Source organism: Pseudophryne corroboree, chromosome 10 (assembly GCF_028390025.1).
Source record: "Pseudophryne corroboree isolate aPseCor3 chromosome 10, aPseCor3.hap2, whole genome shotgun sequence".
NCBI classification, from domain to species: Eukaryota; Metazoa; Chordata; class Amphibia; order Anura; family Myobatrachidae; genus Pseudophryne; species Pseudophryne corroboree.
The window spans coordinates 191,631,142-191,649,027 of NC_086453.1; the positions used below are offsets into that span (position 1 = coordinate 191,631,142).

Here is a 17,886-nt window from a genome sequence, read left to right on the forward strand (position 1 = left end):
AATCAAGCATTATGATTGTTTACAGATATGGCAACAGGAGGGTGAAATGCAAAGAAATGTAACTTACTTACCTAACTTTCATCTTGAGAGGGGAGAGATGGCAATGGAGGGGATTGTGGTTGCGGAGAGAAGCACAAGGGTGAACAATAAAAATGCTCTTAGCAACTGTAGTATAGATGATAAGAATAAGTGTGATAAATGTAACAATGCTAATTGTAATGCTGTTGAATGTACAACTATTAACCCATGCAAGTCGCACCCCATGTTAAACTTTCCTCAGGAACACCAACAAGAAAGTGAACCCAGAACGATGTCGGCACCTCCTCCAGAAGCCATCACACAAGACATCCAGGTGGACGCGACCCAATCGGTAAAAACTGTAATCAAACCCCCTAATGGAGGGTCAGGTGAGGTCGTGTCCACAGGTATGTATGGTATTATACATCACGCACAAACAAATGTACCTTATATCATAGAATCAATTCAGAATGACATTACTGGACTTAATCCTGTTAGGGTAATTGCAGTACCAAATGGGGAAACTGACTCTTCAGGAATCACTCCTGTCAGGAACATCGCCATGTACTGCCCTTTTTCCCGAACAGAATTAAGAGCAATTCTGTCTGAATTTCCTGATCCCAGGAAAGACTTAGTTGCTTGTCAAAAATACATTAGAGTGCTAGGACATACTGCAGAGCCAAGTAACAAAGATTGGAGGACAGTTTTGAGGGCATGTTTACCCCCCGATGTTGATTCATTGAAATTTATCACTGATTGTAAGCTAGATGAGGAAGTGCCACTAACAAACAAGTATAACCAAGATAATGTAAAAAGAATCAATCTACAGTTGAAAGAATATTTTCCTACAGTAGTAAAGTGGAATAAAATCTATACAATAAGACAAAAAGAAGGTGAATCCGCAGAAGAGTATTTTCACCGGGCTCTGCAGGATATGGCTAGGTACACTGGTATAGATGACATTGAAACTAATGTACACCACAGAGAGGTAGCTGTGTCCGTATTAGCGAGCAACTTGAAAGACACACTAAAAATTAGGGTACAAACCTCAATACCTCATTGGAGAGGTATCTCGGTTGCGGCATTAAGAGAGTCCGCTATCGAGCATGACCGAAATATCAAAAGAACCAGGGAAGCGCAGGGAGAGCGGTTGATGACACTGAACATCCAAGCACTAGAGAATGCATCAAGTCGACCGGAACCCCAGGCCCCTAGCACATGGAGAAAGCCAAGGATTTGTTACAATTGTAGAAGAGAAGGGCATTATGCCAACAACTGTAATAACCCACATAAAGTTAGACCCCCTAGACCAAGAAATGAGCAAAATTACAATACACACCATTATAATCAGGGATCACATAGGCAAGAAAAGTGATTATTAGGAATGGAGGCAAGCCTGAGGTAACGGTTAATTAAAGTGGGAGGTCATTCACTGAAGACACAGGAATGACCAGGTGAAAAGTTGTAAATGTATTTGTGAAAAAATGTTTTTTTTTTTTCTCTCTCTCTCTATCCCCATCTCTGACGAGTAGTGGTAAGAATTCACACATTGCATATCCACTTGGTCCTTGCAGAAGTCTACCAAACCCCAGCATGACCTCCGCCACAATGTATTTCTGGCCAGATACAGACAGTGGAGTAATGCAGGTGCTGGTGGGAAGGGACTGCCCAAGGAGACCATTAGACACATAGATATGACAGCCTAATAAGTCTGACAATGTTTTTCTAATGCTAACAATGTTTTCTTAATGTTGACAATGTTTAAAAATGTTTTATCTCTCTTTTCTTATTGATGGTTAGTGTCGAGTTATGTAATGTATATATGCACATGAATTGTTCTCTATCTCTTTTTTTTTTTTTTTTGTTGTCTCTATCTTCCCACTCATGTTTTCATGGTTCAAAGATGCTATGTCACCCCTCAGTTGGACCAATGGTAATGCCAGATTTTTGCTCCTTACAGAAAGATCGCCGGTTGGGAAGGAATATTGCATCACCAGAATGTTCGTTTGGAAAACTGAGAGACAGCACCTTTGAGAGGACAGCAGAACAAGAAGAACAACAAGACGAGAGAACTTATTATCGTAACGAGTTCTCTCCCCCTCAAACTGATTTTCTTATACCCCCTTTACAAAATGTCTTCCTTTCTCCTCCTGTAAGATGGACTTGCCCCAAGAGACTGTGATATGGATTTTCCTGTTGACCATGATGTTGACCAGAGCAGTCTGTTTCGGTGAAAGTACCAGTGAGGTCGATAAAGGATCCAGAAAGGTTCTAATGACTGAGATGGAGGTGTAAATTTCCAATAGCAACCCAATCACCAGGCAAAGGCGAGTACCGGACACGATCTAACAACCTTGTTATTTGTAAACATTTTGAAGGATTGTTAGTTTAAGAAGAAAGACCGTATCTGTAGGCTCTGTAACAAAAATGCCAATCCAGTTTTAATATCCATATGGACCGGCATCCATTGAGTGACTATCACTCCTTAGTGGGTAACGTGTTAAACCAAACAGATTGTTGGGTATGCTCTCAAGTACCTCAGGGTCATAGCAAATCAGGGCTAGTACCATTTCCTTTAACGTTAGGGGAGGTACTTGAGCTAAGTGGTGGGAGACCGGTGGACCGGAGGTTTAATATCTCCAGCCCTCCTAGTTTGAAGCTCCACCAATACCATGTGGATAGGTCCCTCTTATGTTTTAATATCTCCAATCCCCGTAAGCCGGGAAATTGGGAAGTGTCATGGAGCAACCTTACCATGACCTTTTCACACAGAGCAGATAGGATGCCTACAGATACAGAGCTTGTACGCCACATAGCCAGTAGAGGAAAATCTTTTCGGTATCGATATACCTTAGGAAATAGGATTACTAGAGTTGGAGAAGTATCACCAGGATACTGTGCACATATCGTACAAACCGATACGTGCATTAAGCAGATGGAAGAATTAGGGTCAGGAGATTTCACCTGGAAGGTTTGTAACATGGTAATGTCCTTCTCCGTCCCATATGTTCTCCCCGATGATGCATATTTCATATGCGGGAGAAAGGCGTACAAGTGGCTTGCCCCAAACTCTGAAGGATTGTGTTATATTGGAAAAGTATTGCCTGAAGTGATGACTGTTACACATGACAAAATGAAGGACATACACCGTGGTGCCCAAGCTCCTTATACTCACACTCATTACGAGCACCGAGTTAAAAGACAACTGTCAGAAAGGTTAGAGCATCCGGCCTCTGATCTTATCCATGAATCCACCGGGATTCAGGTTCTGGTAGCGTTAGATTTCACTCGCACCGCTCGAGGAGTGATGAATTATAGATACATTTCCGCACTCGCCAATTTGTTAGATAATATCACTGAAATGTATGATGACACGTTTAGATACACTGGAAGAGAACTTCAAGCTTATAAAACAGAACTAGTTCAGCATAGGATGGTTCTTAATTATCTTACAGCAGTAACAGGCGGATATTGTGTTACATTGGCAACACAGTACGGCATAAAGTGTTGCACGTATATCACCAATAGCACCGAGGATCCGGTAGAGGTCATAGACCAAAAGATGGACGATATTCTCCAATTGAAGTGGGAATTTCGTCGAAAACACAATCTCACCCTTGCTGCTGTAGGTAATGAGCTGACTGGTTGGGTGTCATGGTTGAACCCGCGAAATTGGTTCTCCGGTTTGGGAGACTGGGCTCAAGGAGTCATAATGGATGTTGGAAAGTTTCTACTATGTATCTTGGGTGTCGTTATATCGATTGGATTGATATTTAGATGCGGGCAGGCTTTAATGAGGTGCAAACAAAGTATAAAAGTGATGAGCTTGAGGAGTGAGGAAACTGTAATTAACCTGGATTTGATTTATGACCCAATGATAGAAACCAGAATGTGATGAAAATGCGATTATACGGTCCGTTTCTTTCACCTGTTTTTCTGCTTTTCTCCAAGATAAAAAGACCCCCTTGGACGAGGAAGTTGACGAGACGCTATACAGACAACAGACAAGCACCAAAGATGAAGTTTTGACAACCTATGATATGGACATTTGATGAACTTTGCCATGGATCCCCAGTTTCCCTAGTATTTTTAAACTCACGCTAGCCCAACATTTTTGTAAATCTGATGGCACTGACAAAGCTATTTGCTCATGCCCAAGGAGCAATACAGCGCAAAGAAGACGACTCTCAACAGATACCGAACAAAACTTCGACGACAGATGTACATTTACCTGACATAGAATATCATTGCATTTTCCATAAGTGTTCTTCATCTTCATCTCTACAACCCTCAGGTAATAACACACATAGTATAGGGAATACAGGCACAGATACCAGCAATCACATATTCCCCCATTCATGTATCATCAACTAAAATGTGCTCCCCATTCTGTTCAAAAGCCGAAAAGAGCTCGGTAAAGTTTGACAGCCCATCCACAGACCTGTACCACGGGATAAGAAGGAATTCAAATGTATACTTCGCAATACCTCGATGCTTGATTTACCACACGTACGGCACGATGATACATGACCCTCCAAACATGGACTCATACACACATGCTTCTGCTTTCTCACTAGGTCATACCCTCTTCACACCTACTCCACTCTTCTTCCTTACCCCACCATAGAAATCAATTAACCCCTGACTTACATTTTTCTCCTTTTGAAATGTTTTAGAAGGTGGCAGTTATTATTGACTGCCAAAGGGTGGACTGTCAAAGTCAGAAAAATGTCTCTATGCACGTTGCCATATTTGCACCGCACACTGGTCTGCGCTGCGCATGCGTACACTCTCCCGTGAAGGCGCATACCCGCAATAGCGTGCACCCGCGGGCGCACGGTATGCGTATTTACGGTAGAGTTTATGTAGTCGTAGCGTGCGACTCATTCGTTACATATTTTCACAATTAATGTAGTTTGTAGATCATGGTCCCTTTGATAGATTCTGAAAGTTTGGTTAATATAGAATGTCCCTGAGCTGAGGAATCCCTCTTTGTATCGTAGGAAGGGTCTAACAGGAGTCATGCAGTAGTGTTTGGTACCCATCGGAAGAGTATTTAAATAGCAATATTCCGGTGTTGGTTTGGAGCGTATTAATCGCTCGTGCGAATAGTTATGGACATAAGAAGTTTATGTCCATTTCTACTATTTACACATACTCAGGTATGCGGCGGGAAACCTAGTTCCCCACCCACCTGAGCTGTTTGAAATCGTCACAGCCCACCTGTATGAATCAACCTATGACCTTTTGTTATGATGCAGGGCCGAATTCCGACGTCCAATGGACAATGGGATTGTAGGGACTGTAGGATTGCATTGTGTGTGGGGCATAAATAGGCAGGCCGACCACATCCAGCTCTCACTCTTCAACGGTTCTCATTGCTGAAAATCGGGTGCTGGATGTCCAGGCGCATGCGATCGTTTACCCTTGTGCGTAAGTTTCTCTCCGTAATCATATTGTCTTACTGTGAGCCAATCTCTCTCTCTCCGTCTCTCTCCCTTCTCTTTCTCTCGTATCTCCCATTGACTAGTATTGTACTGTATTAGATCAGCATAGTATTGTATTGTATTTCTTGTATAGTTATTTGGTTAGGAAGTCTCTGTTATATTGTAGTGTATCATTTGTACTGTGATTCTTTTTGCAAGTATAATAGTTATAATACAGATAATAGGCTTTGGACCCTAAACAGGTATCTGTGTATTTTCTCATAGTGTTGTGTTCACTTGAGCGTCGGTGACGCTCAAGCAGCTTTGTAGTTAGACAGGGTACACAAGGTTGCACTTACACCCTGTATTCACATTAAGGTATTCCGTGTATTACATTGATAAAAGGTTTAGACATAAAGGTATAGCGTTGTGAGCGTCTGCGCCGCTGGTGATCTCCTCGTGGTCTCGAGCGTCCGCTACGCCGTAGCGAATCATTACTCTAGTCATAGCCAATAACGTGCTGTCCTGTGATCTCTGGGCCGTGAGCGAACGTGACGCTTGAGCGTCTCGCCTACGGCTGAGCGATCGTTACGCAACTAGCGTACCCTTACGGTACTTCTTAAGTAAACAGCGTACTGTGTTCTTAGACTTCATAAAGGGTTGTTTATACGACAAAGGAATTTAGCATTGTCACCATCCCCATACGAGCCATTAAAAGTAGAAGGATGCTAGAAGAAAGTGGGGTCTTAAATACAGCATTGTGGGGCTTAATTATAGCACCAAGCTCTACCACGTCATGGGTCCACGTGACATCAACTATAAGGGTGAGATTTTAGGTGAATCCCCCCCCCTCCATCCCTCATTTAAACTCCTGCAGTGCTTAGGCGGAGTACCCTTCCTCCTTAACATTGAAAGGGTAAGTAAGACAGTAATAAACACCTAATAGACAGGAAAAAACAGACACCCAACCAACTTTTCAACACTTGAATTCCACCCTTAGAACCTCTTATCATGTTAATTATAGTAAAATAAATATAGATAATTGTAACGGAAAAAGAGCCCTATAATGAGCAAACAGGGACAGTTGGGAACACCAGTATAATGGAATTTCTAATAAGAGTGTGGGATACTGTGGGAACACCAAGGACAATGGCCCAACAATGGCTCACTCTCTGCATTAGCTGTAGACATGTACCACCTTAATATTAAAATGTTAATGCTTTTATACTTTACTTATAAATGTGCGTCTTTTTTCTGCTCACTTTTAGGTTCCTTGGCGTTTTCAGTTGTCATCAGGTTGGCATCGTCATCTCTCTGGTAAGAAGTGAGGCAAGCAGGGTTGAATGTCCACGACTGACCGCCAACAGACACTCTCATGTCTCCATCTCCAAACACTTTGATTACTTTGCCAATCTGGCCCAGTGCCTAATGCAACAAAATGTACATTGTAAAATCAAGTCAGATTAGAACTAGTTCCAGGACAAGAGGTTCTTTTATGCACAAAATGCAACACAGAACTTACTTCTTAATAGCTTTCTCTACAGCTGGAATCAGTGACTTTCTTCTGATTGTTAATACATTTCAACGGGACTGCAGTCATTTCAGAATCAATAGGAATAGGAAGCCTAAGACTGGTTATGTTAAAGGGACATAAATCTTTACTCCTTTACTAAAAATGTGTATTGTAATGCTGACTAAACTAATTAATTTTCCATTTCTTGGAGTTTCTTCACTCCCCCCGTCACCTGGCTCCATACAAGTACAGGCAAATATGGACGAGAGCATCCATATTGGCCTGCATGCACAGCCGACGGAGCACCAGCGATGAACGAGCGCGGGGCCGCGCATTGTTCATTGCTGGTGACTCCACACTCAAAGATATGAACGTAATCTTGTTCAATAATGAACGAGATCGTTCATATCTTTGAAGATTGTCGGTCAGTGTGTAGGGCCTATTAAAGTTACCATTGTGTTTTGCTTTCTAATATACACATTATCACACTTATGTGGGCCATACATCTACCCGGCAATTCCCCCATGCCGATCCAATCCACTGATCGGAAGACTCCAATAATTGTCATTTGTCTGGGAACGTGAAAAATACTGCATGTTAATCCTCAACTCAAGGATTTCCAATATGTTGGATTATGCCAATGGCCTGACCCAGTCATTAGCAAAATGGGGAATTGCCCCAATTGTTTATAGATGCATGGGCTCCATCAGAGACAAACAAAATCAATATTTTTTCTCTTTTAAGATGCAACTAAGACCAGACTGAGAGCTGTGTAACAGCAGCCATGTCCATTTATTGTGATGGTGAGAAAGTAGAACACAAGTACTTTAGATAGAGATCAGATATAACTTGGCTTATACCCACAGAAACTATACAAGTCAAAAGTGCAGCTTCTGCTGAGTAAGTGTAGACCAGGGAAGGGGTGTGGGCATAAGCAGATGTGGCAGCATTCTATGGAACATATATTATGCTCTGTAAGGCATTGCTCAGTTCAATACGTTAGTTTAAGACAGGTGTCTTCTTTTGCTATTGAATTTTACTGATAAATAAACCGAGGAGTTAAGTTATGGAATATGGCATTATATGTACCATGAAAATTGGTTTGAAATCTGCGTATGCTTGAAACATAAATGCAGGTTAAAAAAGTAGCCCAAGTAATACAGACTATGCTTAGCAATAGCACCCTGCTGATTCAGAATTGCTTAACATCCTTATCTACAATAACCTAGGAAATAAATTAGGGGTAAAAAAGGGAGAAAGGTCATGGCCACTGCCTAGAGGTATGAAGAAAATACAGAAAATAGGAGGAAAGATTTAGGAAATGATGTGATTTGCAACACGACAACCATTTTGAACAAATTTCACACCTTAATTATTGTTAAAAGGTTGGCATGGTAATGGTCGACACAGGAAAAGGCCGACGTGAGTTTTTTACAATTTTTATTTTATTTTCAACGTGTTCATACTTTACCATCCACGTGGACTACGACTGGGAATAGTAACCTGTGCAGCGAGGCACCTTGCCTGCAGCATTTTGAGCAAAGTGAGCCATGCAAGGGGACGCTGTGCACTAATTGGGATTCCTTGTCATGTTACTGACAAAACAACACCGATAACATAAAAAAAACCTCATGTCGACTTCTTCCGTGTCTACATTTTTATTATGTCAACCTTGTCATCCAATAGTGCTCGACCTATTGACTGTCAACCTTATTCCAGTCAACCCATTGATCCATAACCCTTATTCTATGATAAGTGACAAACAGATATAAAATTACACATTTTATTATTTCTGCCTGTTCCGATTAGAAATTGGATAATTGATTGCTCAATAGCGGATTGCTGTGAGCTACTGCACAGCACTCTGAGGCTTCTAACAGGGCAAATCCTATTCTGAAAATGAGCATAATGGCTTGGAGCAAAAAAATTCATACAGATAGACTGGGCAAATGCAGTAGGAGGAGATGTATCAAACCTTCTACAGAGAGGACAAGTGGAGAAATTGCCCATGGCAACCAATATGCTTCTAGCTAGGATTTATTATTTATTTAAATGCATTCTGTAAAAGGACAGGTACTGCAGCAGCGGATTGGTAGCTATAGGTCCACTCTTAAGGAGGTTTAATACATCTCACCTAGGTATACAGTATTACAGTAACTAGAGGAATCCCCGTAAAGCTAAAAATACAGATGTGGTCAAATGTGTTGGTGCACTTCTGTAAAAACAGAAAAATCAATATTGTTATCTAAAGTAACTTGAAACTGAACAAAAATAACTGCCGACCATCATTGTATATTCCATACATACAGTAATAGATAGACTTTAAATTTGATTTTTGATTTAACAGAATATTTAAATTTAAAATCAAATGACTATGGCATGGACAAAATGATGGGACACGTAACCTAATATTTCTGGTTGCCCACCTTTATAGACAATCACGGTAATCGGATGATTCTGTAGCTCTCAATGACACTGCTGCAAGGTAATTTGTCCCACTTGTCCTTAGCAAGCTGTTCCAGCTATCTCAGGTATGATGGGTGCCTTCTCATGTTTCAGCTCTTTCCATAGATGTTCCATAGGATTCGATATCAGCGCTCATAGAGGCCACTTCAGAACAGTCCAATGTTCTGTTCTTATCCATTCTTGGGTGCTTTTAGCTGTGTGTTTGGGTCATTATCTGGTTGGAAGGCCCATGACCTGCGACTAAGACAGATCTTTCTGACACTGGGCAGTATGTTTCGCTCCAGAATTCACTCCAGAATGCCATACTGCTCCAGAATGTTTGGGTAAAATGTTTCACTCTGGATATCATTGTGGCATGTACAGATTCAAGGCACCCCATGCCAGGTATGGTGTTCTTTTCATTGAAAGTTAAATTTTTCATCTGTGGACATAGAGCTTATGTGACTTGCCATAAAGCTCCAGTTTTGACCATAGGCGTGCGCAGGAGCCGACAAAGGGGTGCCGCTCTAGGACTTGCCCCCTCCGCTGAATAATGGACTACTTTCCCCTCCAGGACATAGACTGCTTGCCTGGGCAGCCCCGGTGTGCAGTCTATGTCCCAGTGCAAGGGGTGGAGGAGGTGGTCTGTGACCTGGTAAAGTCCCAGAGGGGCACACCCGTGTTAGCTCCTACACACTCCTATGAGTTTGAAAAGGACATTCTCCCAGAAGCATTGTGTTAATATGCATTTTAGCAACTACCAGCCTGGCTTTTTTATGTTGTTTTTTCAAAAGTGGAGTCTTCCTGGGTAGTCTTCCATCGGGCCCACTGTTGCTCAAAAAGTGTTGGATGGTGTGATCAGATACTGACGTACCATGACAGTGGAGTTCAGCTTGTATCTCTCTGGGAGTTATCCATGGCTCTTTTTTCTACCAATCTCATTATCCTGTTTTTCCTCTTGCAACCACATCCATAGAAGTTGGCTACAGTCCCATGAACTGTAAACTTCTTAACATTATTTGTAACTGTAGTCACAGGAACATCAATATTTTTTCAGTTTCTCTGCTTTATTCTATGACATGCAGGCATACATGTGACAATAGCGTTTAATGTAATCACTTCTCAGGAGTAATGAAACATTGGCCCTCATTCCGAGTTGTTCGCTCGCTAGCTGCTTTTAGCAGCTTTGCACACGCTAAGCCGCCGCCTACTGGGAGTGAATCTTAGCTTTGCAGAATTGCGAACGAAAGATTCGCATAATTGCGAATAGAAATTTCTTTGCAGTTTCTGAGTAGCTCGGGACTTACTCTGCCACTGCGATCAGTTCAGTCAGTTTCGTTCCTGGTTTGACGTCACAAACACACCCAGCGTTCGCCCAGACACTCCCCCGTTTCTCCAGCCACTCCCGCGTTTTTCCCAGAAACGGCAGCGTTTTTCCGCACACACCCATAAAAGGCCCAGTTTCCGCCCAGAAACACCCACTTCCTGTCAATCACACTCCGATCATCAGAACGATGAAAAATCCTCGTTATGCCGTGAGTAAAATACCTAACTTTTGTGAAAAATAACTAAGCGCATGCGCTCTGCGAACCTTGCGCATGCGCAGTAAGCGACTAATCACAATATAGCGAAACTCGGCAACGAGCGAACAACTCGGAATGAGGGCCATTGTTTCCAGAAGCTGTAAGGGTATTAACAGATTTGCCCACATCTGTAAATTCTACAGCAACTGAGAAAGGATCTGAATGCAGTAAAAATAAATGTTACATGACTACATCTGGCATACTGGGAAGCTAGATGGACAGCTCTAAGCTATAAACTGGAAATTTGTTCAAAATGGTGCATTATCAGACAGACAGTTCTACAGAGTGATAAATGCTGCAGATAAGTGGCCCTCTGTAGTTTTATTGCTGTTAATTTCCATCACTCACAGGGGCCATATCATCTGTCCACTCCCCATGACCAACTTGTAGCTTCTTGACTGTATCCATGTCATCCATCACACGCACAACATCACCAACCCAAATGCTGTTGTGCTAAAAAGGAAAGAAAGAAAATAAAAAACGCTTTTTCTATCTTAAGCAAAGGGGAAAAGGGAGCAACTAATAATATATAAAATGCGTTCAGGAAATGATAAAGCGCAACTCCATACTGTGACATTGGGAAGCAGCACCTATCACAGCAAACAAGGCAATGCAGCGGCAGAGATGTCATGTGATGTTTCATTCATTCTTCATACCCGCCAGTTCAGGTAGTGACACGCTGCCGGACGAGGTGCCAGTGTACCACTACTTACACACTCATGGATAAGTCAAGGAGGCAGCAGTAAATTGTATATACAGTATATCCAAAATATTTCATAAATAGTATTTCTGTATTTCCTAATAATGAACAAATCAGCTGCAATATGAATCACTTTCTTCAGAATTCAAAAAATTAATTGACATAAGGCAGATTTAATTCTGTCAGAGCCTTACGCCAGATACTGGGATTTGAAAACCTTGCTTATTGTTGCTCTTGCTCAGAGAGGTGTGTACCTGCCATAATAACAGGAAACGTGCGCAACTGCACAGCATATATCTATCCATCTCCACATCTGCTTATATCTATGAAACTATCTACACATCTAACCAGTGGCGGCAACCGGGTCGGTGGCACCCGATAGCCCCTCTGCACGTTACCGATTGTGCGCATCTGAATAGGGGCACTGTCCTCGCAGACAGCGGGCCTGGCCTCACATTACTCTACATCACCTTGTGGTCATGCCCAGCATCCCCGGAGAGGCTATGCTGCACTGCCGGCTCCTTCTCAATAACAGGAGCCAGGCGCGCAGTATAATGTCACACTGCAGCACCAGGCTTCTGTTACTGAGGAGTAGCTGGCATTTTGGTGTCACACCCTATGATAGGTTGTAAACTGTAAGGCAGTGGTTCTCAAACTTTCTTAAATCATGGCGCCCTAGAGTATAAGCATTTTTTTTTCATGGCACCCCTAGGATAAATGTTTATTATTGATCTGTTTGGAAAAAAAATATTAAATTAAGTAGATTGTGCCTTCCTGTCATCCTAAGGTTCAGTTATGTAGTGGTGTACAGTTGTGCGTCTGTTTTTTCCACATGTTTTATGACTGGCAGTCACCAGCACTGGTTTTGCCTATCACTTTGACCATAAATAATTTGATTTGTTCCTTGACCACCAACCCACGGCACCATGCTACGGCACACAGTTTGAGAACCACTGCTCTAAGATCAGGCCTGCTTCATTCTTGTGTGACCTTTGGAGCTTATTCTAATTACAGCAGTGGAGTGAAATCATTCCACAAGATTTATTGGAAATGCCTTATTGGGTGGGTGAGGGTTTCAAATGACGTTACAAAATCTATAAAGTTTGCTGATACTAAAGATTATCAATAATAATATGGCATCTGGTGGCAATACTGTTTTGAAGGGCTTGAGAAGCCAATAACCACTGTTTTTGTAACTTCTCATTGAAGAGACATAGGGGTAGATTTACTAAAGTAATGACAGATAGAATCTGCTTGGTTCTATGGGGCAACACAACCACTTGTCTCTTTTAGAAGCTTTAGTAAATTACCCCATAGTGGATGTGTGTATAATGTGTGCCAAAGAAGGTTGAACATAGAGTGAAAAAAGAATGAATGTTAAAAATGAAAATTCCAGGCTCAAACCTAATTCTCAACACCAGGGATCCAAAAAGTTCAGCAAATTATGTCTCGTATTATTATTTCACAAAATAAAATGAACCCTTATTTCTGGAAACTACGTATGATATATCTATGTAACTCAATACTGCATAATAATTGTGGCACTAACTAAATATATGTGCAAATAAATCTAGATAAATGTAACAATCCTGTATGTACCTTTGTTAGAGCCCCAGGATGGAAGGTCCAACGCGTTTCACTGTTGTACTGAACTCTGACATCTCCCCGCTCTGTGATCCGATGAACTGTTCCTGTTTGACCTATAAACTGCACAGCCAAGCAAACTTATAGATAGCACGATTTATACTACTGCTACGTATTATAGTGTATGTTATAAAATGTACCCTTTAAACTGTAATCACTCTTAAATGAGTAAAAACACACACAAACTGAAAATAAGATTTTACTCACCGGTAAATCTATTTCTCGTAGTCCGTAGTGGATGCTGGGAACTCCGAAAGGACCATGGGGAATAGCGGCTCCGCAGGAGTCTGGGCACAACTAAAAGAAAGCTTTTAGACTACCTGGTGTGCACTGGCTCCTCCCACTATGACCCTCCTCCAAGCCTCAGTTAGGATACTGTGCCCGGAAGAGCTGACACAATAAGGAAGGATTTTGAATCCCGGGTAAGACTCATACCAGCCACACCAATCACACCGTATAACACGTGATACCATATCCAGTTAACAGTATGAAACATAACTGAGCCTCTCAACAGATGGCTCATAACAATAACCCGTTAGTGAACAATAACTATGTACAATTATTGCAGACAATCCGCACTTGGGACGGGCGCCCAGCATCCACTACGGACTACGAGAAATAGATTTACCGGTGAGTAAAATCTTATTTTCTCTAACGTCCTAGTGGATGCTGGGAACTCCGAAAGGACCATGGGGATTATACCAAAGCTCCCAAACGGGCGGGAGAGTGCGGATGACTCTGCAGCACCGAATGAGAGAACTCAAGGTCCTCCTCAGCCAGGGTATCAAATTTGTAGAATTTTGCAAACGAGTTTGCCCCTGACCAAGTAGCAGCTCGGCAAAGTTGTAAAGCCGAGACCCCTCGGGCAGCCGCCCAAGATGAGCCCACCTTCCTTGTAGAATGGGCTTTAACTGATTTAGGATGCCGCAGTCCAGCCGCAGAATGCGCCAGCTGAATTGTGCTACAAATCCAGCGAGCAATAGTCTGCTTAGAAGTTTGTTGGGTGCATACAGGATAAATAGCGAGTCAGTTTTCCTGACTCCAGCCGTCCTGGAAACATAAATTTTCAAGGCCCTGACTACGTCCAGCAACTTGGAATCCTCCAAGTCGCTAGTAGCCGCAGGCACTACAATAGGTTGGTTCAAGTGAAAAGCTGATACCACCTTAGGGAGAAACTGGGGACGAGTCCTCAATTCTGCCCTATCCATATGGAAAATCAGATAAGGGCTTTTAAATGACAAAGCCGCCAATTCTGATACACGCCTGGCCGAAGCCAAGGCCAATAACATGACCACTTTCCACGTGAGATATTTTAGATCCACGGTCTTTAGTGGCTCAAACCAATGTGATTTTAGGAAATTCAACACCACGTTGAGATCCCAGGGTGCCACTGGAGGCACAAAAGGGGGCTGAATATGCAGCACTCCTTTTACAAATGTCTGAACTTCAGGTAGTGAAGCTAGTTCTTTTTGGAAGAAAATCGACAGAGCCGATATCTGCACCTTAATGGAGCCTAATTTTAGGCCCATAGTCACTCCTGCCTGTAGGAAATGCAGAAATCGACCCAGCTGAAATTCCTCTGTTGGGGCCTTATTGGCCTCACACCAAGCAACATATTTCCGCCATATGCGGTGATAATGCTTTACAGTTACATCTTTCCTGGCTTTAATCAGCGTAGGAATGACATCCTCCGGAATGCCCTTTTCCTTTAGGATCCGGTGTTCAACCGCCATGCCGTCAAACGCAGCCGCGGTAAGTCTTGGAACAGACAGGGCCCCTGCTGCAGCAGGTCCTGTCTGAGCGGCAGAGGCCATGGGTCCTCTGAGATCATCTCTTGAAGTTCCGGGTACCACGCTCTTCTTGGCCAATCCGGAACCACGAGTATTGTTCTTACTCCTCGTTTTCTTATTATTCTCCGTACCTTTGGTATGAGAGGCAGAGGAGGGAACACATAAACCGACTGGTACACCCACGGTGTCACTAGAGCGTCCACCGCTATCGCCTGAGGGTCCCTTGACCTGGCGCAATATCTCTCTAGTTTTTTGTTTAGGCGGGACGCCATCATGTCCACCTGTGGTTTTTCCCACTGGTTTACAATCATTTGAAAGACTTCTGGATGAAGTCCCCACTCTCCCGGGTGGAGGTCGTGCCTGCTGAGGAAGTCTGCTTCCCAGTTGTCCACTCCCGGAATGAACACTGCTGACAGTGCTAGCACATGATTTTCCGCCCATCGGAGAATCCTTGTGGCTTCTGCCATTGCCGTCCTGCTTCTTGTGCCGCCCTGTCGGTTTACATGGGCGACCGCCGTGATGTTGTCTGACTGGATCAGTACCGGCTGGTGTAGAAGCAGGGGTTTTGCCTGACTTAGGGCATTGTAAATGGCCCTCAGTTCTAGAATATTTATGTGTAGGGAAGTCTCCTGACTCGACCATAGTCCTTGGAAGTTTCTTCCCTGTGTGACTGCCCCCCAGTCCTGTATTCCGAATCTGCGGCACTCTAGAAGATGAGCACTCTGCAGCCACCACAGCAGAGACACCCTGGTTCTTGGAGACAGGGTTATTAGCCGATGCATCTGAAGATGCGATCCGGACCATTGGTCCAACAGGTCCCACTGAAAGATTCTGGCATGGAACCTGCCGAAAGGAATTGCTTCGTAAGAAGCCACCATCTTTCCCAGGACTCGCGTGCAGTGATGCACCGACACCTGTTTTGGTTTCAGGAGGTTTCTGACTAGAGATGACAGCTCCTTGGCTTTTTCCTCCGGGAGAAACACTTTTTTCTGGACTGTGTCCAGAATCATTCCCAGGAACAGTAGAAGTGTCGTCGGAACCAGCTGTGACTTTGGAATATTCAGAATCCAACTGTGCTGGTGTAGCACCTCCTGAGATAGTGCTACTCCTACCAACAACTGCTCCCTGGATCTCGCCTTTATTAGGAGATCGTCCAAGTACGGGATAATTAAAACTCCCTTTTTTCGAAGGAGTATCATCATTTCCGCCATTACCTTGGTAAACACCCTCGGTGCCGTGGACAGACCAAACGGCAGCGTCTGGAATTGGTAATGGCAATTCTGTACCGCAAATCTGAGGTACTCCTGGTGAGGATGATAAATGGGGACATGCAGGTAAGCATCCTTGATGTCCAGGGATACCATGTAATCCCCCTCGTCTAGACTTGCAATAACCGCCCTGAGCGATTCCATCTTGAACTTGAATTTTTTTATGTATGTGTTCAAGGATTTAAAATTTAAAATGGGTCTCACCGAACCGTCCGGTTTCGGTACCACAAACAGTGTGGAATAGTAACCCCGTCCTTGTTGAAGGAGGGGCACCTTGACTATCACCTGCTGGGAATACAGCTTGTGAATTGCCTCTAGCACAGCCTCCCTGTCCGAGGGAGTTGTTGGCAAGGCAGATTTGAGGAAACGGCGGGGGGAGACGCCTCGAATTCCAGCTTGTACCCCTGAGATACTACTTGAAAGATCCAGGGATCCACCTGTGAGCGAGCCCACTGATTGCTGAAATTTTTGAGGCGGCCCCCCACCGTACCTGGCTCCGCCTGTGGAGCCCCACCGTCATGCGGCGGACTTGGAAGAAGCGGGGGAGGACTTTTGCTCCTGGGAACTAGCTGTTTGTTGCAGCCTTTTTCCCCTACCTCTGCCCCTGGACAGAAAGGACCCGCCTTTTCCTTGCCTGTTTTTCTGGGTCCGAAAGGACTGTACCTGATAAAACGGCGCTTTTTTAGGCTGTGAGGGAACATGGGGTAAAAATGCTGACTTCCCAGCTGTTGCTGTGGAAACGAGGTCCGAGAGACCATCCCCGAATAACTCCTCACCCTTATAAGGCAAAACTTCCATGTGCCTTTTGGAATCTGCATCCCCTGTCCACTGCCGAGTCCATAAGCCTCTCCTAGCAGAAATGGACAATGCACTTATTTTAGATGCCAGCCGGCAGATCTCCCTCTGTGCATCTCTCATGTATAAGACTGAGACTTTTATATGCTCTATGGTTAGCAGAATAGTGTCCCTGTCTAGGGTGTCAATATTTTCTGACAGGGAATCTGACCACGCAGCGGCAGCACTGCACATCCATGCTGACGCAATAGCTGGTCTAAGTATAATGCCTGTGTGTGTATATATAGACTTCAGGATCGCCTCCTGCTTTCTATCCGCAGGCTCCTTCAGGGCGGCCGTATCCGGAGACGGAAGTGCCACCTTTTTAGACAAACGTGTGAGCGCTTTATCCACCCTAGGAGGTGTTTCCCAACGTGCCCTATCCTCTGGCGGGAAAGGGAACGCCATTAGTAATTTTTTTGAGATTATCAATCTTTTATCAGGGAAAGCCCACGCTTCTTCACACACTTTATTTAATTCTTCAGATGGGGGAAAAACTACGGGTAGTTTTTTCTCCCCAAACATAATACCCTTTTTAGTGGTACCTGGGTTTATATCTGAAATGTGTAATACCTCTTTCATTGCCTCAATCATGCAACGAATGGCCTTAGTGGACATTAGATTAGACTCATCGTCGTCGACACTGGTATCAGTATCCGTGTCGA

The 17,886-nt window shown here is 43.6% G+C and overlaps 1 protein-coding gene across 3 annotated transcripts in view; it reads right to left on the reverse strand.

Annotated features, from left to right (window-relative positions):
- MIB2 (MIB E3 ubiquitin protein ligase 2) overlaps positions 1-17,886 on the reverse strand; it is a 304,417-nt gene that overhangs the window by 82,516 nt on the left and 204,015 nt on the right. For 2 of the 3 annotated variants that reach the window (XM_063943002.1, XM_063943003.1), the window contains exons 7-9: positions 13,285-13,392; positions 11,334-11,438; positions 6,707-6,869 (exon numbers count right to left, since the gene is read on the reverse strand). In XM_063943002.1, coding sequence (XP_063799072.1) covers positions 6,707-6,869; positions 11,334-11,438; positions 13,285-13,392 — 376 coding nt within the window. The remainder of the gene's footprint in view (positions 1-6,706; positions 6,870-11,333; positions 11,439-13,284; positions 13,393-17,886) is intronic. The other variant, XM_063943004.1, reaches the window with a different exon arrangement.